Here is a 25,340-nt window from a genome sequence, read left to right on the forward strand (position 1 = left end):
ATCGTGTAATGCCCCTTTAATGACCTAATTAGCATATTTCGGGACGAAACTCTTTTCCAGTATGGGGCCGGTATAGGCCCTCCCCCTCACCAAGTACCATAGCCATGCGACAAACGATGTTGACGTAACAGCATTTTTAGCGTTTGTTACTAACGGACGGACGGACGGACTAACGGACTAACGGAGAGACATGGTGACTTAATATAGAGCTGCTACCCGCAGCTAAAAACACCCTAAACGAGGAATTGGTTTGAAATTTACCCATAAACAAGGATAGACAATATAAACACCCTAAAGTGAGGGTTGGTTTAAAATATGCCCCTAAGCAAGGATAGACATTACGTGTTTCGGTAGAGTGTCATTCAGTGACAGTGATAATATAGGTAAGCTTAAAATTGGCACTGTTGAAGTTGGCTCCGAGTAAAATTTCTCAAAAATCAGTCTTTTGTGCCGAATAAACTTTTAAATAACTACCCTAAGCGAGGATCGTCCTTAAAAAACACCCCTTCTTTAAAATGAGTGTATTGAGACCCTAATCGCTGATCCTCGTTTTGCTTTACAATACCACCCTAAATCTGCTTTTTCTTTTACGCGGATGCTTACAACTTTCATATAATCATGAGTGGCCCCCCGGGTAGCCGGGTAATAAATAAGGTTCGCTAGTCCGAATATAGAATAAAACTCGGGTCTGATTGGGGGCACAAGCCGTATTTTTGGCAATATCCCCCCCCCGTGCCCCTATAACGCTACGCCACTGATACCACGAACAGGTGATTGGTATTGTACTCACTGACCTTATACCATTTTGTGGTGAGGGCAAAAAAACATTTTAATTCGAATTAATCCATTCGTCGATATTATTAACACACAGCACACATAAATCACACATAAATCACGATAAAGCAATGAGAAAATGAAGTTTTCATTAAACACTGGTACATTTAATGGTCAGAAAACCGTTCTCAAATTCGGATGTTGAAATAATCGAATTTAATAATTATTATATTTCTCACACGTACACTCTAAACACCGCCGCAACCAAAGTTGTTCGTGAAATATGAAACTTGTTATGCTGCCAGAGTACATGGACAATAACTCAATAACAAGGACAGATATTGTATATACCATTTCGACTGATATGACGCCCTAAAAAGGTTAGAAAACGTTATGCAAAATGTTGCTTTAAAAGTTGTTGTTCTCTCTTGCACTTTCTTTATACAAAAAATAATCCCGCCAGTCAGGCCCGTACGCAGGGGGGTGCAGGGGTGCGACCGCACCTCCCCAAATTTGCAAAAGTATACAAAAAGTCCCAACATTTACGAAAAATCAGGGTTTTTTACGGTTTTTTGGTCAAAAAGGTCCAAATTTGAGGGAAAAGTCCACTTTTCACAAAATCGCCCCTTAGAAAAAAGTCCCTTGGAAAAGATCAGCACCCCCCCCAAAAAAAAATCCTGCGTACGGACCTGCCGCCAGTTTGTCACTTCGTTTCTTAGATCACGAAATCCATTGTTTGGAGGTACGCTCTCTGTTGTGATAACCATGGTAATTTTAAATCATAATACAACGGATTAATCAAGTCAAGTTTCACTATAAAGGTAGTCATATCTTATGGTACATATTTTTGATGCGATCAAGCAACAACAAAAAAATGATTTTGAGATATAGCCAAACAAAGGGAATATTTCCTTTTGTTTTCTGTTGTTTTGGAAAATCTTTAGTTGCTCATATCTTTGAAACTGGTTGTTCAATTCCAATGGGGTTGTCTGCAAAATGCAACTTTGTAAATACTTATTACTATCCTATAAGATACTGAAAATTTAATATTTCCAAGTTCCGACTGATTTTGCTTGATCGCATCACATCTATGTTTGAGCTATGAACAGGCTTTCTATGAATTCTATTACAAGTTGTACAAATATAATTAAATAGGGTCTATCTAGCACTTTCACTGACTCAAGAATTCTGGAATATGAACCAGTATTTTTTTTACTTAGCTATAATAAAACTACATACTACATATAATTATTATTAAAATCGCCGTTGATTATGGTGATCATATTGATTATTAATTTAATTATTCAAACATCTGTCCACCAAGCCCCAGAATCTATCAGCATCACCACTATCCTGTCCGTCTGGTCCACCTTCGTGAATACGCGCCCAATCTTCGCAAGTCGGAGTATGTCCGAGAAGGTCGCAGGTGTCGTATAAATCCATGTAGGACTTGATTGTATTTTCAGCGCATGTCTTATCCTGTGCACATGTTTCCCAGTCTAGATAATACAATAAGGTGAAAAGAGAGAAATATTCCAATTTATAAACATGCTCTTCTTGCTTGTCATAAAAATGACGCTTATTTTTTAAAAGACAAATGTTTTATCCAATTCAACAGTCTAAACGCAGGACAACCGTTCTTTTGTTCTGCTTAGTCGCGCTAAAAGTCGATCGATACATGTTAAAATCAGCACAATTCCGAGAGGCACCTTTTTGCTATCAAATTTATTTTCTCGGTCAAATATAAAGCAATTTTTTTTTTCTTCAGTAATGTCAAATAAAAACATAGTGCTTGGATGAACATTTTTTTTTTAAATCCTGGTGTTAAAATTAAGCATCAAATTGTGTCTTTTAGTGTGATATTTTTGATTTTTATAGGCCTTTAGTTCGCCCGTGAGCTTTTTGCAGAATTCATTTTTAGCGTCTCAAACTAATATAGTTTGCTAAAGAAAGATATTTCCCACCTCTGTAAAGCACATCGTGTGGGTCTATATATTATAGTTTTGTCAGAATTTCCGTTTTGATTCCATAAATTTTGAATACCAGCTGAAAAATTTCAAATCCACGCGTGAAATACTAGCATTGTGGATCGATATCTCTGGGTGCCCGGCCTGGATACAGTTTTGCCAGAACTTCAATATAGCAAAGAAATTACCTAGTGTTTCGGTTACACCACATTTCGCCATAATAAGTTCTAGAAACGCTTGCTGTTAGAATAAGACAAATTTTAATGCTAATTTATTGCACATTCTAGGGAAGTGTGGTTACCTTTTTAAAATAACCGAGTGAGAGGGTTTTCAAGAAAATATTTTTCCTGTCAAAACTGAAGCATCCTCTGTATAAAAGAAAATATGAATATTAACTGCACATCATATATAACGATTCGTGATACCCAATTGTGGCACATTTGATGTCGTTTAAGAAGCAGATAATTTTATTTCAATTTTATATACGCCAAAATATTTTTTTAATTGAGCAAGAATAAGGATAGAAAAAACGTTGAAAATCCTATGTGAATATTACATTAGACCCAACCAAAGATTACTGTTTCGTTTTTATGGTAATCTAATCTTTTATTTCCCGAAAAAACATGTTGGGTCTAATGTCGAATATTAACATACTTGATCAAAACATCGACATGTATACAAGAAAATGGTAGGTTTTCCTCTATGGTATTTTACTGCCCATGGAAATGTACTAAGACACAAGCACGTGTCAAAATCGATATAATGTATTGTCCATATAGACGCCCAGTTATCATGTTTATAGTTGGATTTTTTTTGTATAAAACACGCAGTTAACAATAATTGAGCGCTAATAATACACATAAATGTTTTTAGGCAAATAAAATTCCAAAATATGGTACGTTTTCTGCCTTTGCTTGTCACGTGGTAGGCCTATGTTGAAGTTGCGATTATATCTTTAAATAAGTTTCAAATGAATTCCAAGGAGACACGTGGCCGAGTGGTCTAAGGCGCTGGATTCATAGTGTGTCCAAAGCAGTCCGCCGCCGTGAGTTCGAACCCCGCCTCCGCCAAACTTTAAAGAAGTAAAATTAAAATTAAAATTTTACTTTAAAAAAATTTCATATTGGGGAAATGTGACTGGCAGAATTTATGTATGGCGTGGAGTGGTGTGTGTTTCGGTATAGTGCCTTTTGTTTGTGTTTGTTTGAAATTGCTTAAACCCACCGAAAGTCATAATGAAGCAGCCAAAACAATACAAGGTTAAACACGGAAGTTTATAACAACCTATTATAATGACCTAAAGGAAAAATCATTTATGGTAACAATGAGCCTTGCATTGTAAGTCATGGTTCAAATGTGTTGAGTACCCCACCCCCATAGGCCTACATAATATTACATACCGGTACCTTATAATATTTATATAGCACGGCTATAGCTATACATTTAGAAAGTAGGTCCTATAGCGCTAAATTATGACAAATAGGCCTACACAAACCCGAACGCAAGTCTGAAGGGTGTAATGAAAATGGCAACCCGCGATGGGGGGGGGGGGGTCATTCAAAATTCACCTGGAGATAGGAGGGACAGAAAATTAAAATCCCCTCTAATAACACGCGAATTTTTCTAGGTTTGGACAGTGGATTTTCCCATGGACCTCATCCTAGGTAAATAAATAAATAAACAAACAAACAAACAAACAGACAAAATGGTTTTCATAATCATGGAATCCATAGCCCCTATAAATTGAAATTGCAGGCTATCACGGGAGCAAATTTCCAAAATCCACCTCATTTACCAGAATTGGGGATTTGGGCTACCAAATCGCTGGTCAGGCAATCCTGGTTTTCAATGGAAAAGGGACCTGGGTTGACAACAATTGAAATATCGATTATTTGTGCTGGTTGCTCTCGAGGTAAAGTACTAAGTTTGACATTTTCGGAGCATGGAGGGAAAAGGGTAAAATAAAAACGGAAATTCTGACAAAACTATAATATATAGACCCACACGATGTGCTTTACAGAGGTGGGAAATATCTTTCTTTAGCAAACTATATTAGTTTGAGACGCTAAAAATGAATTCTGCAAAAAGCTCACGGGCGAACTAAAGGCCTATAAAAATCAAAAATATCACACTAAAAGACACAATTTGATGCTTAATTTTAACACCAGGATTTTAAAAAAAAAATGTTCATCCAAGCACTATGTTTTTATTTGACATTACTGAAGAAAAAAAAAATTTGCTTTATATTTGACCGAGAAAATAAATTTCATAGCAAAAAGGTGTATCTCGGAATTGTGCTGATTTTAACATGTATCGATCGACTTTTAGCGCGACTAAGCAGAACAAAAGAACGGTTGTCCTGCGTTTAGACTGTCAAGGCCTATTCAATGATTCCAGCGAAAGTGTAAAATAAAATAAATTACTTAAAAGTAAAGAATACGTCATTAAAATGGTCACAGTTGAAGTCTCATTCAAATGCATAGCTTATTTCTCTTCTTAAGCAGAGAAATTACATTTTCATGCAAAATGTCCCATTTTTGTTTAAAATACACGGCTTTCGGTTGATCTGCTAGCAGGCTATGTTAGCACATATAGCGCAAACGGGTACCTTTGCCTTAGCTAGAGAGCTCCCTCCTCTAGGGTCTGAGCACTTATTTGCTGGTGGAAATTTTACAAGAGGGTTCCTTTAGTTTGTACCTAAAAGGTCAGTTATTCAGAACTTAGGCCTATGTCAATTTCCAAAAATCATCCCGACCAATAAAACTGACTTAACCATGACAAATACACGTAAAGTGCGCGAATAAAATTAAAATTTTAACTCTAACATTGGCAAAAATTATGACAATTGCGGCCTAAGAAAGGTGTAAATTACAGCTTTTGGTCAGTTTTATAAAATAAAATAATATTTCGGAAGCTATCATAATTATAAGCGATAAATTGGAAAATAATACAAACGAGTTGTTAAACAAATTTAGAATCCATTGAAGAAAATTAGATTAGAACAATTTCCCCGATGTTACAGTATTTTAAATCCAGTTAACATGGTAAAAAGTTGGTTTCTTTGATTCGATATTACCGTATTTCCAATTTCGTTATTATTGTCATATACACTTTGCCAACACGGATAACTGGATTTTAGAATGAAAAAAATGGGAGAAAAGCCCACACAGGTACATTTCAAAACTGGGTATCTGAAGTCATGTTTTGGGCAACCAATAAAGAATAATGGGCGCTACCATTGGCAGATCCATTAATAAATCGTTCTGGTAATTGAAGTACTTGAAAGACAGTAATAGCCAATTTATCTTAACTTATCTCTAACCAGCTCCTTGGCTTCCACCAGCTTCCCAGTAGGCTTCTGTGATTTGATACAACCCACATTTGTCTGAATCACATTCTGCTAATGTCGCATCGCATAAAGATTCTTCATGGCATATGCATTCCAAGCACTGGCTAGTTATTGTATCTGTAAAAAAAGTTATGGTAAATTTTTCATTTAGTATAATGGACCAGCTGACTTTGCAAACATCTGATGTTTTAATGACTTAATATTTTGCGAATTCTCAATTCAAATGAATTCGTAGAGAGGAGCGTGGCCGAGAAGAAGAAGAAGAAGAAGAAAAAGAAGAAAAAGAAGAAGAAGAAAAAGAAGAAAAAGAAGAAGAAGAAGAAATTCGAAAGGCATAACGCGCTATCATACTGCTAACATGTAAAAAGACGTTTAAATAGATAAATTTATAAGACCACATCAACACCTCGTAGACAGTCAAAAATATGAACGGATTTCTCAACCATTTTCGAGTACCTATTCGACCAGAATTGGTACAATATATGCTGCGGGCTTCACAAAGAGGTACTAACATGACTACGGAATGATGATTTAGAAAAAATAAAGAGTGAATAAGTGCATGAAATGACTAAAAATCTGATCTTTCTCCGCCAAACCTACCTTCTTGACACGGTGGAGGTTGAGTTTGAGTTGGACGTGGTGGATGTGGTGGATGTGGTGGATGTGGTGGATGTGGTGGATGTGGTGGGTGATGTGTTTTACAAGATTCTCCTAGTAGAGCACACCACAGAATCACCAAAACAAGCCCTTGACGCAAATACATCTTTGAGGGTTTTTTTTAAGATGCGTTTCTCTTAAGGTAGTGTTGCACACAGAAAACCCGCAAGAGAAAATGAGAGACGAATGGAAGCACAGACCTTTATATATGAAGGCAAACGACAAAGATTTTTTAATCCCCTCAAGGAACAATTAAACATTCACCAATCCAAGGAACAGAACCAAACACCCACGCGTTTAACCATTATTGTTAAACAAACTTAATGTGTCTGGAATTTGTTCAGTAAGGCTACAGAAAAAAACCGATCCAGATATTACATTTCGGGGATTTTTTTTTTTTACAATTTGTTATATACATGTACAATTAGCCGGTCTTTGCCAAAAGTGGATAAATTTTCACAGTTTGTTAGGCATACTTTGGTTATTATATTATAGTCTAGTTTGGCCACCGGTTCTGTTTATTTTGTTTCGGGTTCTTAAGTTTTGTTTTAGACAGATTTTGCTTCACAGGACAGTCAATTACAAAATCAAGCATTGGGCAATTTAACACACGGGCTGTCAAAAGCTCACACAGCGGTCAAGTTCAAAATGGTTAATGTTATTGTCAGACATTAGTGGCAGACTAAAATATTCCCCTGATAATAAAGGTTAAGAAGATGGATATCATAAGAAGAATTTTGGATTTATATAGCGCATTTTCCAGAGTATTCAATGCGCTGTACGTAATTCTGCTGCCACTGGTGAATAATCACTATTAGCGAGATCCCGTTAACCAGGCCGGTTGCAGTCGAACCTGGCGCAAACCTATCCACACTTAGATTGTAACATCCACCAATTATCTGTGCAGCTCACCCAAATTCCATTGGATGAAAGAGGTTTTTGTTTTGATAAGCAAATAACTAATCACTGATTTTGAAAGGAGGAAACCAGAGATCCCGGAGAAAATCTGCAAGAGCGAGTATGGGTCGAGATAAACTAAGTAATACAGTCCTTAGGTTTGGGGACAGGTAAATGGCGAGTTAAAAATGGGTGAGTTAGATGAGAAGTGAGTTAGAAAGGCGAGTTACCCCCCCCCCCCCTGCAGAAATTAAAGAGTAACCCCTGCTGATAACAGCAGGTCCCGCCGGCTAGTTAAAAGTTTAACGGCAAGTCCCGCCGGGGTTACGAATTTACGGCAAGTCCCGCCTACGAGTTAAGATTTACGGCAAGTCACATAATTGAGTTACAACAAGTACTATCAGCGAGTTAACGTTTTTAAAGCAATTGGCGAGCTAATATTACATTCTGATTCAGCATAAATCGGTTGTTGGCTCTGTAGAAACACGTGAGCCAAATACCGTTATGGAAACGGTATGGAAGCGTTAACCACTCCTGTGAAAACAACCCCCAACGCCTTTTCAAGGCCAACAGAAACCTCGTTGGAGTAGGTTTTTGCCGTTGACGAAGCGGGTAGATTTTCTGTAGAAACAGACCGAAGCGGTAACGTGCCGTGTATTGAGCAAAATCATGGCAAAATGGCTGTTAATCGACAGAAAAAAAAACATGACAAAAACCTTAATAACAGCTTGGGCAGCATAACAATGGATGGCTCAAATTGGAACGCAGTGTATGATGCGTGCCCCAATGTGTCGCTTGTCCTCCTCTCGGCTTGCCCCTATTCGGTGGGGCCAACAAATTATTGCTCCCTCCAATTTTGTTCCCCCATGTCTCATAATAATTACAAAGCCCCTTACACAGATAATATAATGAACTAACCTGTTCGTATTGAGTAGGTTTAATTTGATTGGACAAAACAGTAAATGAACGCTAAGCCTACACAAACAAGAACAAGGGTCAAAACCGATAACCCGGCAGTACTTTGAATCGGTGAATGTTTGGGGAAATGTCTAAAAGTTTAAAAAATTCCTTACCGATGTTGGTAAATACATCCTTTGAATACACTGTAAAAATCGGTGACGTGTGACGCGTTTAGAAACTAAATATTTGACGTGTGACGTGTTTAGAAAATGAACACAAATAAAGATTGATATGCTAAACAGTGTTTAAAATAGGTAACGTGTGACGCGTTTAGAAATAAACACAGTGTTTAGCTGGGAAACCAGCTGTGTTTCGCTGTCAGGCTGTTTATATAAGGCGTGTTTCTACATCACCGGGAAAAATCTACCTTGAAGTTACATCTTTCAGAGGGTAGTTCTTCCGGTTGTAGCCCATAGGTGAATAACTACTTTGCTAGTGGATGCTTCTAGGTGAATTGTTGCTAAGGTAACTGTAAATAAACATGTTCTGCATGACAAGACTTTTATCATCAATAAGCTTATAGAACAGCCTGATGAATTCTGCAACCTTGTCTTGATAGCCTGTGCTACACGAACCGAGAACTTTGGTTAGGAAAACAAAAGCAGTCACCATTATCTATAAGCGAAACTTGGCTTAATGATTAAAACCCAATTTTCAAATCAGATCACTGAAAACTGATGCTGTTTCATTTATCTCAGAACTGTCAACTGTAAATTGGCAATACATTTCATCTACTATTAGTAATGTGAATGATGCTTGGATTAAATTTAAGGACATGTTTTTACCACTATTTTAGACAAAGTTGCTAAATGTCAATTTGTTCACAAAATTAGTTTTGTCAGATCGTACTATTCCTTTTCAAATTTTTTCTCTCACTTCGTTGTCAGGTAATTTGAAAAATAGTTTCAGAAATCAACAGGTTTAATATAACTGATTTGACTTATTTCATTTACCCCTGCAAAATGGGAAAATGATTTTGTGAATTAAGTACTGCATTTTGCTTGAAATTGTGACAATTCTGATATTTTCGTGAGCATGTTTGTGAATATTTAATTATGCATGTTAATTAGCATATTTATGTCAGATGAATTGTAAGGATATATTTTTCCGTGTAGTGGCATAGTTTTCCTTATTTAACGACATTCATATTTGATGCATTGTAACAATTTGTTTACCACTGTTTTATGGTAAAAATTCTGAAAAAAAAATGTGTTAAAACATGGAAATGGTTGAAGAAAATAATGTGTTTCCTGAAATTTGGTTAATTAATAAAATGACAAAGAAAATGTAAGTTTTTTTGTGTGTTTGTATACAACAATATTGTACACTCTAATTCTAGAAGTTAAAATGACGCTGTTTAAAGATAAAAGTTTACAAATTCAGCAATAAATGTTTAAAATCACGTTTTTTTTCTTTAAACTGAGGCGTTTAATGGGTAAACTGCGTGTCTTAAAATTTACTTAAACTTTTGGTGAGTTTAAGGGCTGGGGTATGAACGTTTGGACAGTATTTATTTTGGGACATTAGAGCACATCAGACATATCGAATTGCATTCTGAATACGAAGAATGTCATTCTGATATCAAATAATTTTGAATTTTGAAATTCGCAATTTAATACACATTTTATGGCAAATCATTAAAATTGATATTTTTGATATTTAACAGTACTTGAAGTAAACTTTATAAATCTGATGATTTATACTTAAAGTGTATGTAGGTGGGTTGAAAAGCCGACGATCAATTGAAAATTTTGACCTTTCGTATTGAAGATATGGATTTTTTCCCAAAACACCAAAAAAATTAGGTCTTTTGGGAAAAAATCCATATCTTCAATATGAAAGGTCAAAATTTTCAATTGACCGTCGGCTTTTCCTCCCTGCTACATACACTTTAAGAATATATCATTAGATTTATATAATTTACTTCAAGGACTGTTATATATCAAAAATTCGAAAAATATCAATTTTTTATAATTTGTCCTAAAATTTGTATTGTAGTGTGGGTTTCAAAAAATGAAAATTATGTGATATCAGAAAGACGTGCTTCGGATTCAGAATGCAAGTCGATAGGTCTGAGGTGCTCTCATGTGCCACAAAAAATACTATCGAAACGCAATAAACGCTCATTTTAGATCCCTTAAAACGACAATCTACAGATTGTTTAAAAAATACGTCAAATCCGTCGAGTATATAGCGGATTGGTTTAAAGTTTTAATTCATAGTTGTATAGAAACCGCTACGAACGATGATGTGTACTGTCCGCCATTTTTTACCTGGTCCGTGTGTGTATGTAGCCAACTCCGGGAGCTGACTGGCAATGTTGGAATATCTACTCCAAATATCCATCTGATTTTTAAAAATCATGCATTTTAGTGAGTCATTTTTAACTTAAGTTATCTGATTGAACACTTGACACTCTTGAATTATATAGCAAATAAACGTGCAAAATATAGCTCTGAATAAAAATTGAATAAAAAAAGGAACTTGGCCGAAGGTCGAACATATTGATTTTAGAGGGGAAATTACTGCAGTCAAACGCCTTTCTCACTTGTAGAGATTAGAACTAACTCAAAGTTGTGAGCTCAAACTAATGGGGTCTAGGGATCCGCCTTAGATCCCCTGGTGGAGTCCAGAGTCAACACCCTTGCTCATGCGTTAAAAATCATTTTATTTTATGACCACTCAAACAGTAAGAACTCTCTTCTATTGAGGCGTTTATTACTGACAACATAATCCCCACTATTCTGTTTCCAAACCATGCATAGTCAAATCGCGAAAGAATACATGGATTTATGCACAAAATATTTAGATCCTGAAAAGAAATGACAGGTAACCTACTTTTAGCCTTGGTTCAAGGCGTTAGGCTGTTTGTCTCTCTCTCTCTCTCTTGCTAGCATATGTTTACAACGTTTTGAAAAACATTTCACCTATGTCTCACTGAGAAAGTAGTAATTTCATGTCTATATAATTACATTTCACCTATGTCTCACTGAGAAAGTAGTAACTTCATGTCTATATAATTTATTTGCCGAGGTATTAAATTTGTTTATTTTAGGGATATTTCGATTCGGTGACAACATTTCAGCCGTCAAGATCTATGCAACAAATACACAGCCTTTTCCATTTTAAAAATGTTTCGTCCATTTCACAGTGTTTTGGTCAATGATGTCAAGTGCGGCAAGGTCCAGAATTTCATTAGACAGTGTCGGATAATCAGGACCAACAAAGGAATTGCAATGATACTAGGGATCATAGCCTTTTGTTTTAAATCAATATAAACGATTACACATTTTGGATTTTGTTTACCAATTTTTGGCCCTGATTCTCATAAGCGTTTTAATGTTGATGACTGATAGCTACTGCCTACTGGGAATATATATTTAAAGTAGCCGAAAAAGTAACAAATACCACCATCTTCTAATTGTCTGTCAAGTTTCAACTCTGTATCTTAACTTATGAACGCAAGATGACAGGGATGTCAAGAGTGGCTAACAATCAAAATATCGCATAACGAAAGTTGGAACACAAGCACACCTTTGTTTTCACATTTTTTCTTTATTACTTTTATATTTCTCTTATTTTTTCATGGTTCAAGTTATTGCACAAAAGAAATATATTGAAAAAAATAAATATCGCACACTGAAAATAAATCAGTTTTAGACCTTATAGTAGGCATGTCCACTAAAAATTGAAGTACTTTTAAATTGATTCAGACCTAACTTATTGGATGGGAATTGATCAAAGAAACATTTTGGCGTTTAAATAATCTTAATCGGACGTTTCATTCCAGAGATATGGCCTTTCGAGTGTCACGGTTTTATATAGGGCTGCTAGAACATGTTAAAAAGTTAAAGTCCAAAAGGAATACTAACAGAAAGTGCAACTTTAAGGTACTTTTTCTTAATGTATTTATTAACTATCTTATCTGGAACATTATATTTGCTTATAACAACATGAAAATAAGATCATCCTGAAAATTTAATCGATTTTGTTGACATACAACAAAAACTATAAGACCTCAAAACCCATGGTTTGTTTGTTGAAACCTCAAGCATGATCATAGATGGCCGCCATGGAAAATATCTCCATAGAGGAGATGAACAATAAGTGCATTATTTCAAATGAAAAGCGGTAGTCTTAAACATTGTTCAATCTTTTAAGGTCAGCACATTTTATCTTCAAAAATTATTATATTTCATCATGGCATAAGTTTGGTAACATTAATCACTACCAATTTTGAGAAATTTGCTCCAACTCAAAGGTTATCTTTACTACATTGAGCAATACACTGTGTGCATGGAAGCCATGATGGTCCCCGGTTTTATACTCCCTATGAAATGGACATGGTAGTGAGAAGTGCACGGGGAAGTGCATGATTTGAGATGGGCCGCGGTAGGCTTAAACATTCTTAAATTTCTTAACATCCTACACATTTTGTCTTCATACATAGTTAAATTTTATGAGTATGTAAGTTTGCTTGTCTGATTCACTCCAAATTCGGAGATAATTGCGTTTGAACACCTGATGCACGGAATGGTGTCACTTCAACCTGTTGTAGTTCTCATCTCATTAAATTTTTCATTAAAAAAGTTGATCTCTTCATGCAGGAAGGTCCTCTCTATTTACTGACCAAACAGGAAAAAGTTTGGTGAATGTTTTCTGGTGGAATCAGGAATTTCTTGAAACACCCTGATATAGGCCTACATTTGGATCAAAACAAGTATGTACGCCATTTAACATGCCTGGGATTTCTTGTATCGATCAGTTTCTCCATAGACAATACGTGTGTGAGTGCACGCACACAGTAAATGAAAAATCGTTCTAGTGGAAACTGTATTGAGAGTCCCCTCTCAGAAGTGAGAGGGACATACACAAGCGCACGATACTTACCTCCCACGACCTGATCTATGCACAAAACGAAGTTTGGGACCACAAGAAACCCCTGTACCACAGAAAAGGTTTTGGCACCCCGGAAGAACGGGGATGACAACGCCCAGGTGTTGGTGTCGCCCAACACTAACGAGATATCGCCCTCACCAACACACGTTTCTTGCGACCCTCTACGTGTGAGAACGTATGACTTTCTTGAGGGGTGGAACGCATAAAACGCGGGAAGGGCTCAGGTCGTGGGAGGTAAGTATCGTGCGCTTGTGTATGTCCCTCTCACTTCTGAGAGGGGAATACACCGCGCACCCTCTACTTACCTCCCACGACCTGATCTATGCACAGAATACCACTGAGAGCAAGGAGGTGGAAGAAAGTCGTGAGAGGTAAGGAGGGCACACAGTGCAAACTCCGCTCAACCACAACAAAAAAAAACCACCCAACCCAAGACTCACCTAACGTCCTCGATCCGATCCCTGGCGGCCTGCAAGCAGTGCTGAAGTACCTACAGCTGAATGACTTGCGAGGACGTCCTTGAGGTAGGTCGACTGGAAGGTGGTGGGGCTCTTCCAGCCTGCTGCGTCGAGCACCTCCCTCAGGGACACCCCAGAGTGGAAAGCCCAAGATGCTACTTGGGATCGAATGTCGTGACACCTGACCTGTGACTGTGACTGTGTCTGAGGACCCGTCATCCGTTCGTGATGTTTTTGGTGGGCGCAACGGATGACGGAGGCAACCCAGTGGCTGATAGTGCTCCTAGCGGCCGGCCTAAATGGCCTGGCCGATGTAATGAAAAGCTGCCTGATGTCCCCCCTGATCTGCTCGGTACGCTTTAAGTACGATCTAAGGGCCCTAACGGGACATGACGGTTTCTCCGCCTGTCCTGCGACCAGGACCAGATCAGGGAGGAACACCGGGGAAGGAGTAAATGACATGGTCTGGTTCTTGGCCAAGAAACCGGTCCTAGGCAGGATGGAGACACCCCGGTTGGTAAAGCGTAGATGGTGCTCGTCGATCGACAGAGCATGAATATCAGAACAACGCCGACCGCAGGCCACTGCCACTAAGAACACTGTCTTTAGTGTCAGGTCCTGCAGCGAGAGGTCCTCCATGGGCTCGAAGGATTCGGCTAGATATCGCAACACCAACGGGAGGTCCCACTCCGGAACCAGGGAACGGACTGGGGGCCTCTCCGAGAACATGCCCTTAATGAGGGCGGAGAGGGCTGGACTAGAGGAGACAGTCATGCCTCCCCCAAAGCCATGATGGACCGCTGCTATGGCCGTCCTGTACGCTTGGGCGGTCCGAGGCATACAGCCGCCGTGGAAAACTTCTGTAAGGAAGTCCGCGACTTCGCCTACAGGGGCAAAATGGGGGTCGATTTCTCGACCGGCACACCACCTGTAGAACCGGCGAAGTCGCGAATCGTAAGTCTGTCGAGTCGACTGTCGCCTTGCCTTTGCAGCGAGTGCGGCAGCCGACTCAGAAAGTCCCGCCGCCTGGTAGGACTGGCGGAAATACGCGAGGAAGGCTGACTGGCTCCCCCACTAGGAGGTCCAGGAGGCGGGGGAACCACCACTGCTTGGGCCAGAGAGGAGCGACTAGAAGGAGAATACAGCCTGGAGAGCGGGCTACCTTCTCCAGCACCCGAGGGATCAGAGCAATGGGAGGGAAGGCGTAACCGAATACGCCCTCCCAGCTCTCCCGCATGGCGTCTCTGCCTATCGCCTGGGGGTCTAGGGCCCAGGAGAAGTAGGTCGGAAGTTGGTGGTTCCGATGAGACGCGAACAGGTCGACATGCGGGCGATCTAACCTCTGGAAGATGGAACGGCAGACTGCTGGATGAAGATGCCACTCTACTGACGCTCCCCTCTGGGCCAGGCGCGTGGATGACTGAAGCCCCCCTCGGGACAGTGAATCGGCCAGGGTGTTGTCTACCCCGGCCAGATGCTCCGCACGGAGGGAAATATCCCTCCGTAGACACCACAGGAGGAGGGACACCGTCCCCTTGCAAAGGCTGGGACTTCTGGTGCCCCCCTCCCTGTTGATGTAGGACACAACTGTCATGCTGTCGCATCTGACCAGGATGAACAGGCCGTGAATCCGTAGACCCAACTGGCGGAGGGCGAGGAAAATGGCCCATAGCTCGAGGAGATTGATGTGTCTCCGAGCTTGAGTCCTCGACCAACGCCCGGAGAGCCTGACGCCCTGAAAGTGGGCTCCCCACCCTGACTTGGATGCATCCGTGGTAAGGACGTGGGAAGGGCGGGGTTTCGGGAATGGAACGCCTATCTGAACACTCGGCTGACCTATCCACCAGGAGAGGCAGGGGAGGAGATGCCGAGGACCGGAATCCTGAGGCTCAAAGGATGGCGCCACGCTCGATACCGTCCGAGGAAGTACAACTGTATCTTCCTCGTGCGTAGCCGGCAGCCTGGAACCAGATCTATGAGGCTGGCCATCAGCCCTAGAAGGCGAAGCCACGACCGAGCCTGGACCGATGCTGCCTGCCTGATCTGCAGAGCGCAGAGCCGAACGTCGGCGATCCTCGAGTCTATAGGAGAAACCCGGCCCCTGGCGAAGTCTATAGTCGCCCCTAGGAACTGAGGCGACTGAGATGGGGAGAGAAAAGACTTCTGGTGGTTTATGATAAACCCCAGGGACTCTACCAGCCTGCACACCCCTGAACATCCTGGCGCAGACACTGCGGAGAGGGGGCTACCAACAACCAGTCGTCTAGGTAGACGAAGATCGTGATCCCCTTCCTCCGGAGAAACTCTGCCACCGACTTGACTAGTCGAGTGAATGTCCGGGGGGCCGTGGAGAGGCCAAACGGGAGGACCCGGAACTGAAAGGCGGTACCGTCGAACACGAAGCGAAGCCATTTCTGGTCTGACTCGCAGATTGGTACGTGGAGGTATGCATCTTTCAGATCTAGGGTGACTCCCCACCAGCCTGGCTGAAGGACAGATAACACCGCCCGCAGCGTCTCCATCCGGAAACGTGGGGCCTTGATGTAGGCATTCAGGGGCTTCAAGTTGAGGATTGGGCGCCACTCCCCGGATTTCTTTGTAGTAAGGAAGAACGTGGAGTAATGGCCTGTACGGAAGGCCCTGGGGAGAGGTGTGATGGCTCTCTTTGTTAGGAGAGCTTCGATCTCCCCACCAAGGCCTCCCTCTGTAAGGGATCCAGCGGTGACGGGGTGACTCGAACCCCCGGAACCGAGGAGGACGGGAGGTGAACTCGATCTGGTAGCCTAGAGACACCGTCTCTAGGACCCATCGGTCTGAGGTCACCCCCGCCAAGCCCTGGCAAATGCCAGGAGACGACCACCCACTGGGAGCGGGCGGGCGGGTCCCGGAAGGGGGTCAGAACCGGCGTCCCCGACCGCGTCCGCCATAGGCGGACGGGTCGTTACGACCGGCACCGTCACTCTTGCCTCGCCCTCCCTTGCGACTGCGATTGCGGTTGTGATTCCGCCTGCCGCCTCTTGCACCTCGCACGGGGCCAGAGGGGGCATGGGTGGCTGGCGGAAATAACGGTTGCAAGAGGGAAGGATACTGCTGCTGCTGCTGCTGAAATTGCTGAGCAACCAGCTGCTGCTGCTGGGGCACCTGGATATAGGTCGGGTTGGCTGTCTGACCTTTGGACCGAAACCGCTTGGGCGCTGATGTGGCCGGTGCCTTTGGTTGGCTGGCCTCCTTAGCCGCCTTCCGTCTGGTACGTTCATCTTCGGTCAGCCTGGGAAAGGCCCCGCCGAATAGATCAGTACCAAACGGAGCAGACCTCAACTCTCTTTTGTCCGAGAAGTTGAGCGCCTGGGCGACCAAGGCTCGGCGCGCCAGGACAGACCGAGTTGAAATCCGAGCGAAATGCTCCGCTGAGAGATGATTGAGGTCAGCCAGCACATGTACCGCCCTCAGTGTCGCCTCAGGAGACAAGGACCTTTCCTTGTCCAGCAAGCTCCGTGCTAGGTGAGCGCTGACGAGCTGTTGGACATTGGAAATGCGGAGCCCGTCTCTGGCGAGAGACTCCAGGGACCGTAGCTCCTCATCCCGGGCTTTATCCCAGGGAGGCACCTTGTGGGGCGCCTTTGGTCCAGCCTGCCTGGGGGCTCCCTCAACTCCTGCGGGGAGGGAGCTCTCCGGGCGACACTTGGTCCCCTTATCCCGCTCCATCTGGCGATAGGCCGCCTCCGGACAGAGGGGGGTTTCTAAGAACGCCACATCCTCTGTAACGTGGGGGAACGCCCGTGCCAGCCACGGGAGGCGGTCTACCTCACCCTTATCCTGTACGGCCGTGGTGAGTGCCTTGATGTCACGCGATAAGGGGATGAAGGGCATTGACTTGGGGGCTTAGCTGGCTTTGCCGCATATCCTAAGTCGGAAGCCAGTTGCGGAGGTGTCTCGAACTCCAGTCGCATCTTAGCGTCCGATAGGACGGCTGCGAAAAGGGAGCCGAGACCTTAGGAGTAAGGAGCCTCTCCCGCAACTGGTCCTCCTCGGAGCCTTGAGTCGGTGCTGGGAATGAATAAGGGTCCCCAGCCTCGACACTGATCATAACTCCACTGGTATCGTCCAGGTGGAGCCGGGTCGGGCTGAGGAGCCCCTCCCCACCGAGATCGCTCCTGATTGGGGCCACGCTCTGGACCGAGGCGGCCCGACTGCTCTGCGGTCGAATGTAAGGAGAAACCTTGAGTTTCTGCAGCGAACGTCGAGCCAGCTAAGCTCGGGGAAGGTGTGGAATCTGAGCCTGTGAGCCTGACGGAAGGAAGGACTGGGTCATACTCACTGGCGGAGGAAACGACGAGGGGCCTGGGACCAAACGCGAGAGAGAGTAGGATCGACCCTGTTGGTCGGCCACGGTGAACGTGTCTGGCCAAAGTGCTTGGCTCTGCAAGGAATACCGACCGAAGAGGGTTGTTGGGAAGCTCCGAGGGAGACCGAGAAAGGCGCTGAATGACTGACGGGGTCGCGATGAACCCCAACGGGGATATCAGAGCCCTCTCTGTCAGCCCTGGGGGGAGTCGAAAAATCCCGAAAAGACTCTACCTCCGTCTGACTCTGAGAGCCATCTGAAAGCTCATCATAGCTAGCCTCTATGCTAATCGCATCGGACTGCGGATCCGGACCTGTTGAAGGCAAACCTGTACCCACTGGTCGGGTTACCGCCGAGGGCACCTGACCGGGATCTTTGCCTAACAAACCAATGAGTTGGTTCATGCGGTCTAACGCCGACGGGTCCGAAAGTGATGAGATGAGCGTTGACAGTGCCTCAGCCTGAGATGCCGAGCATTGACTGCTCTGGGATCTCGGATGCTCAACCATCGAGGGAGCAGCTAGGGCAGAGGAGGGATCCCGAAACACGCTCTGGCCAGGGGCCGAGCGTAAGGGATCCAAGCGGTTGACCGGTGGACCATGGCTGCCGCCGGGGGTCGCTCTACCGTCCTGGACGGACGGGAGGCCTTCCGACGGTCGAGCCGTGGAACCATTGAGGTCGACCGCACACGGGGAGGACGCCTGAGCAGCGCCTACGCCCGGGGCACTCAACCCGACCGCAACTGGTGCCGTCGAGGAGTGGCCGCTCGGGCGCGAGCCAGCCCATTGCTCAGAGGATGCCGGGGCCGCATACCCACCTACGGCACTCGACCCGGACGCCGTAGCGCTCAGGGAGCCGCCGTGAGGGTACGAGCCTCCTAGCATAAGGGCGGGCGGAGCCAAAAAGGCTTGGGGACTGCCCGATCGAGGGACAGATAGAGAGATTGACTCTCTCATACCTGGTCTCCTGGAGCTAGAGGACCCAGGGGACGGAGGACAAACTCCCTGGCTGGCGGGGGCTAGGGACACTTTCTTCGCCGAGCCAGACGACTCTTGCGAAGAAGAACGGCGTTTGCGGTTCCTGTCCCTAAGCCCCTCCACCTTACGTTGGTGAGACTTCTGTAGTTTCACCTTATGGGCCAGGGACCTAGCCCAGGCCTCCTTGGACCAGTCACGGTCAATGGTGCACGGTTGGTCCGGTGAGCACGACCTACAAAGCAGGCATGCCTCATGCGCATCGTCTTTCCCAAGGAATGCCTTGCACGCAACACACTGCCGAGGTTTGCTTCTGGTCCCCAACGCCTTGGAGGAGTACTCTCTTTAGACATTTTGATAACTACCTGTAATGGAGAAAGGGTAAGAAAACATGTAAACTCCCTCTCGTCTCCGAAGGGACTGGAGGGAGGGACCCCCGGCGTAAGAGGAGGGGGATAAGCAAGAGTGACAACCTGTAAGGGGTCACAGCCTCCCCCAAGGGGAGAACCCCCTCCTCTACCGCCAGAGAACCCAAAACATGAAAAGGCGCACGGGATCCAAAAAAAGTGAACACGAGATCCCCTACTACTGAGAGGTGCGCATGGGAACAGTTTTGACATAGGCCCCCGCACTATTAAGCGAAAAAACCGCGAATTTTAAGCTTACCACATGTGCGAGGGAAAAATGAATCAAAACACCGACTACGAAAGCCAAAGTAGCCGGGACAGAAGGGGAGATCGCCAAGAAAAATCCCGGCGACCTCCCAGTGGAATTACCAGGGGAGCCGAGTGAAAACCTATGAATATTTTACTTGGGCGGTCTCACTTCGGCCACAGAGACTACGAGAAACTAGCAAGAAAAAACATCACAAATGGAAAAAAAAATCTTGCTAAAGTTACAGAAAATATCACCGAAGTGATTACTGATACTTGCGTAACCGTTACTCGGAAATAAGCCTCACGCTGTACGATATTTCTCAACAGAAATTGGAGCTCTTCGTAAACACGTCCTTGTTGGTCGCAAGAAACGAATTGGTGAGGGCGATATCTCGTTAGTGTTGGGCGACACCAACACCTGGGCGTTGTCATCCCCGTTCTTCCGGGGGTGCCAAAACCTTTTCTGTGGTACAGGGGGTTTCTTGTGGTCCCAAACTTCGTTTTGTGCATAGATCAGGTCGTGGGAGGTAAGTAGAGGGTGCGCGGTGTATTGGGCATCCCTACTTATAGTCTTCTAGACTCTTGGTAGGAAGATGGTCATCATAGAGAAGAACACGATATTGCTGAATGTGTTTCTGCACGCTGCATCTCCTGTCATCAACATTACATAGTGAAATTAATAACAATCTTTTGCATTTAGGATTTGTTGAGGTGAAATCGCTGCAGTGTTGATAAAGAATATTGTACATTTCTGACTGAACTCTTGCATTAAAACTGAACGAGTTTTATTCTCTGTTCATGCATCAGCCATGCTATGGCGGGGCCTACTCAAATGCCCCGCTAAAAGCACGGTGGCAGTGACGGTGGTAATGAACCTCGTGTTGCATTTTGTCATTTAGACAACTTGCTCAGGAATGCGCGAAATGCGGGCTAAATAATACACTTGACATTCTCAGGGGTACTAGTAGAGGGTACATAGATTATGTCATGAAAAGAACATTTATATTTGTTAACATTAACTTAGATTATTTTCAAATATTTACATGTAACCTTTTTTGGGACACAATGATGACAAAGTAGCCGATGTGTACTGTTAAGCGCGGTCGGCGCAAAACTTTGACATTTGTGGTGCGATCAAGCAAAAATGAGCAAATTTGTGATCATTGCCTGTCAGTTACATCCCACCTGATGTCCCAAACGTCGTTTTTAATGGATTTAAAAATGCAACAACAAAAAAAAAAATCCACGGCCCAGCTTAAACCATAATGGATTAAACCTTTTAACTCGTGTTACTGTTTAAGGGTTAAACTTGTTGTGGTTTAAAGCTTATAATCCGTTTTGAGTTAAAGATTTAAACAACAATTGCTTCAACTTTTAAACAATGGCAAAGTTTAAAGCTTTTAAACAACTATTAGAAGGGAGAGTATTTATAGCAACACCGGTTTAAGAAAATTTAATATTGTTTAAACGATACGTAAATCGCGAATTAGAGTGTAGCAGTGCATCAATGACATGATCATATTTTACTTTACGAAAAATGGTGTAGGAATGAAAATCTATCATGTTTTGGTTGAAATCACATTAAACATATCACATGTTCAAGATTAGGTGTGTGATTGAAAATCCTAAACACTTGCTAAACACATTGTCCTAAATATGCCATGTGTTGATTGTGTTCAGTTTGAATGTCCAGGTAAACTTAACACTATAGTGTTTGGTTTCTAAACATGGTGTTGATTGATGTAGAAACTAAACGTGTCACAGTGTCTAATAAGTGTTACATGTAATTAAAGATGTCACAGTGTTTAGTTTCTAAATGCTGTGACATGTTTAGTTTCTACAGCAGTCAACACCATGTTTAGAAACTAAACACTATAGTGTTTAGTTGAGCTGGACACTATATAGTGTTTAGTTTCTGAACACGGTGTCGATTGTTATAGAAACTAAACACTGTGGCATGTTTAGAAAATAAATACTGTGACACGTTTTATAAGTGTTACAAAAAAGTGTTTAGAATCTAAACACTTGAATGTTGCCGTGTATGGAGGATTGAACTAGATTATATTACGTTTGCGTTTTTTTATTATTCGTATCTTTCAGATAATTCATCATATATTTTTGAAATAAAGAATAATTATTGATTATATTTAAAATCTGCTGCACGTAATATGATCAGTCATCGTAAAACATAATTGTTACAAAATGTCAAATATTAAGTACATAATATGTAGGCCTATCCCTATTGTTCTTGAATTTTTTAAGTTTCGGAATGCCATCTGCAGCGAGTTACCTTTAACCTATAATTTACATCATATATTTTTTGAAATAACGAATTGGTTAAATTTAATATCTGCTGTACACAAAATGATCAGTCATCGTAAAACATAATTGTTACAAAATGTCAAATCATTAATAGGTATATAATGTAGCCCTATTATTCTTGAATTTGTTAGTGAATGCCATCTATTAGGGTCTGACATCCTAATTTTAGAATTAAAGATTTGTTTAGATTTAATATCTGCTGTACACAAAATGATCAGTCATCGTAAAACATAATTGTTACAAAATGTCAAATCAATAATAAGAATATTATGTAGCCCTGTTATTCTTTAATTTTATGTTAGTGACGGAATGCCGGAAGGAAAAGGCCAAGTACGGAGACAAATAACATCATGGCAGTAACAATGGGTAAGCTTAATAAAGTCACGTGCCTGATATCTTTGCCAAATTGCCGCACTAAGCTATTCAAGAATTACACGTAGGCTTTAGGTACAATGTATGGTGGCGAAGATAATAGAGAGCTTGCGAAATGACGTTACTTTAACTTTAACTTTAACGTCTAGAGGATTATAGAGGATTATGTATTCAAAACCACCTTGGTTTTGAATACATAATCCTCTATAATCCTCTCGATGTTAAAGTTCAAGTTAAAGTAACGTCATTTCGCAAGCTCTCTATTATCAATCATGTAGTTCAATCATTAATACATCGTGTGACACAATGTCATTAATGTATATACCCAAAATTCTGGAAAAATCTACACAATAAATGAAATTAGACTCATGCGGTAGCTATAGCTGTGACTAAAATCAAGTTTAAGTATAAGGGGGCTGGCATTTTCTTCGGAAGGGGTAGATTCCAAATATATTGTGGGGGGTGTTCAGGAACTTTTGGAAAGACAAATAGAGAGGGGTGGGGCTTAGTTTTGATGACCAAAATGTAGGGAGGCACAAGATGACCACAGTTAGTGTGTTTATTTAATTCTAAAAGACTGAGTTTAATACATAAATTGTTTTGTTGCCGAAATAGGGGGTGCGCCCCCTGACAAAAAATGAAAGAAAAAGTGCCCCTCTGACAAAAAATGAAAGAGAAATTCAGGAGGGCAAAGGAAAAGAAAAAGGGCACGGAGCCCCTTTTCTAGCAAAATTCAGGGCCAAAATAGTATAAAAGACATTACATACCCCACTATCCCGTTGATTCTACTGTACGGTACACTGTCCCATCCGTGAGACACTGGTACACCAACAATGCCCACCAGTGCCCCGGACGATACCCCTCACTTCCCGCGGAATGGGGGTGGGGGCTTGAATATATACATAGTCAGCACAATATCTATATTATCTTCTTTCATTTTGTGATTGGCGTTATTTCCAAAAGAAAAGTAAGGGCCCGAAATCCAATATAGCAAGGGGCTCTTTGATCAACTATTAATTTCGCTGAGAGCTGAAATAGTTTTAAGAATTTTGACACGAACCATAGCGAGACTTCTGATGAAAAATTTTCAGGCCTGAACGCAATTCATACTGTACTTCAATAGAAGAAATACGCGATGTGGCGTATGGTAACATGTTAATAGCAGTCCGCCAAGCTTAGCCATTTACATCAATTGTATAACACATAACGTGAACACATTGGAGCCCAACATTTGCAGCACAATTCCAAACAATATTTGTGCGACACACATTAATTGTGCCCGGTGAGGTAAATTTTTCATACAGCGTGCCAAAAATTGGGGTTTTTAAATTTCTAGAGCCGTGACAGCTTTGCCGTACTTCACTATTATTTTCTTGCTCTGACAAATAAAGTTATTTTTCTAACACGATTGAGCGCATTTCCATTTTTTACACCAAGCATGTATCATACCATGCGTGCACTTGCGTATTGTTTTACGGGTCCCAGTACTTGCAAAGCGGACGCTGGATCAAAGTTCTTCATAAATATCGATCAGATACATGTGCATTTTATTTGTACATTTTACAGTTTAAATGTTTCAGCGACAAAAATGAGTATGTGTGTAGTATACGGAAAAACCCTCAGCTCACTTTTATTTCACCACACATCAATAAGTAGGCCTAATACGGCGCAGTATATCATATAATATAGTATTACAATGATAAGTTACAAAAGTAATGTGACAAATATTAAGCGAGATATAAGTAATATTTAGAGAATGATATTATGATCAAAAACTATTTTTTTCAGCAGATTCTTAGTCCAGCCAAACTCAAAACAAAACCAAATAGGCTACCTTCAAGGGGTCAAACAGGGTTGATTACTAAAACGCACCGTGCAATTCACCAGTTGCTTCTAGCAAGTGCTGTGCTCATTAGAATAATGCAAAAAGGGTCTAACATTTACGGAAAGCCATATCGGATATGTTGAAGGATGATGTGGAACAGTGAAAAATTGTATGTATGATGATGAAGACGTTGAATGATGAAAATAAAATGTTGTATAATGAAGAATCCACGGACGTCATATCCGACATTGCTTTCCGTAAAACGTTGTATGATGAAACACCTTTGATTTCATCAGTGAAGAATGATGAATGGTCACGTTATGCGTCGACGTACGATGTGGATTGTGGCCACGTATAACGAAGAGTGAGTGTACGCACGACGTGGAACTTGGTGTGGTGCGATGCGAGATGCTTCGCCGCATGATGATGAAGAGTGTACGTACGACGTGAAAAAAATCAACGTATGATGAGAAAACGATGTATGTATGACGATACTACACTCCACGTCGTACATCAGAAAGCCATTTCGGATATGTTGAAGAATGATGTGAGACATGAAAAATTGTATGTTTGAGGATGAAGGCGCTGAATGATGAAGAGAAAGCCAAAAAGCATTAATCTTGGATACGTTAATAGTAATTTTCGTTATGAAAATGTTTTAGTTGATTATGGCCACCCTCCCAGCAAACACAAAAACGTTTTTAAAACATTTTAAATAAGTTATATTTTGGGTTTTGGTTTAGGTAAAAACGTTTTAATAACATTAAAATGTCGGGTTATATAAAGGTCATGAAATCGTTTTAAACGTTTTGTATGAAAACACACTACAACAATATTTTTAAAATGTTTTCGAAATGTCATTGTAAATTATTTTTGCAAACATTT

The 25,340-nt window shown here is 42.0% G+C and overlaps 2 protein-coding genes across 2 annotated transcripts in view; one reads left to right on the forward strand and one right to left on the reverse strand.

Annotated features, from left to right (window-relative positions):
* Positions 1-25,340, forward strand: part of LOC140139194 (uncharacterized) — an 893,593-nt gene that overhangs the window by 671,978 nt on the left and 196,275 nt on the right. The gene's annotated exons all lie outside the window — the stretch shown is intronic.
* LOC140139493 (lysozyme 2-like) lies at positions 1,415-6,929 on the reverse strand. The gene is made up of 3 exons (XM_072161228.1): positions 6,691-6,929; positions 6,064-6,207; positions 1,415-2,273 (listed from the first exon to the last, which is right to left on the reverse strand). The coding sequence occupies exons 1-3, from the start codon at positions 6,851-6,853 to the stop codon at positions 2,071-2,073; spliced, it is 510 nt and encodes a 169-aa protein (XP_072017329.1). The 5' UTR covers positions 6,854-6,929; the 3' UTR covers positions 1,415-2,070.

Source organism: Amphiura filiformis, chromosome 18 (genome assembly GCF_039555335.1).
Source record: "Amphiura filiformis chromosome 18, Afil_fr2py, whole genome shotgun sequence".
Classification (NCBI taxonomy): Eukaryota; Metazoa; Echinodermata; class Ophiuroidea; order Amphilepidida; family Amphiuridae; genus Amphiura; species Amphiura filiformis.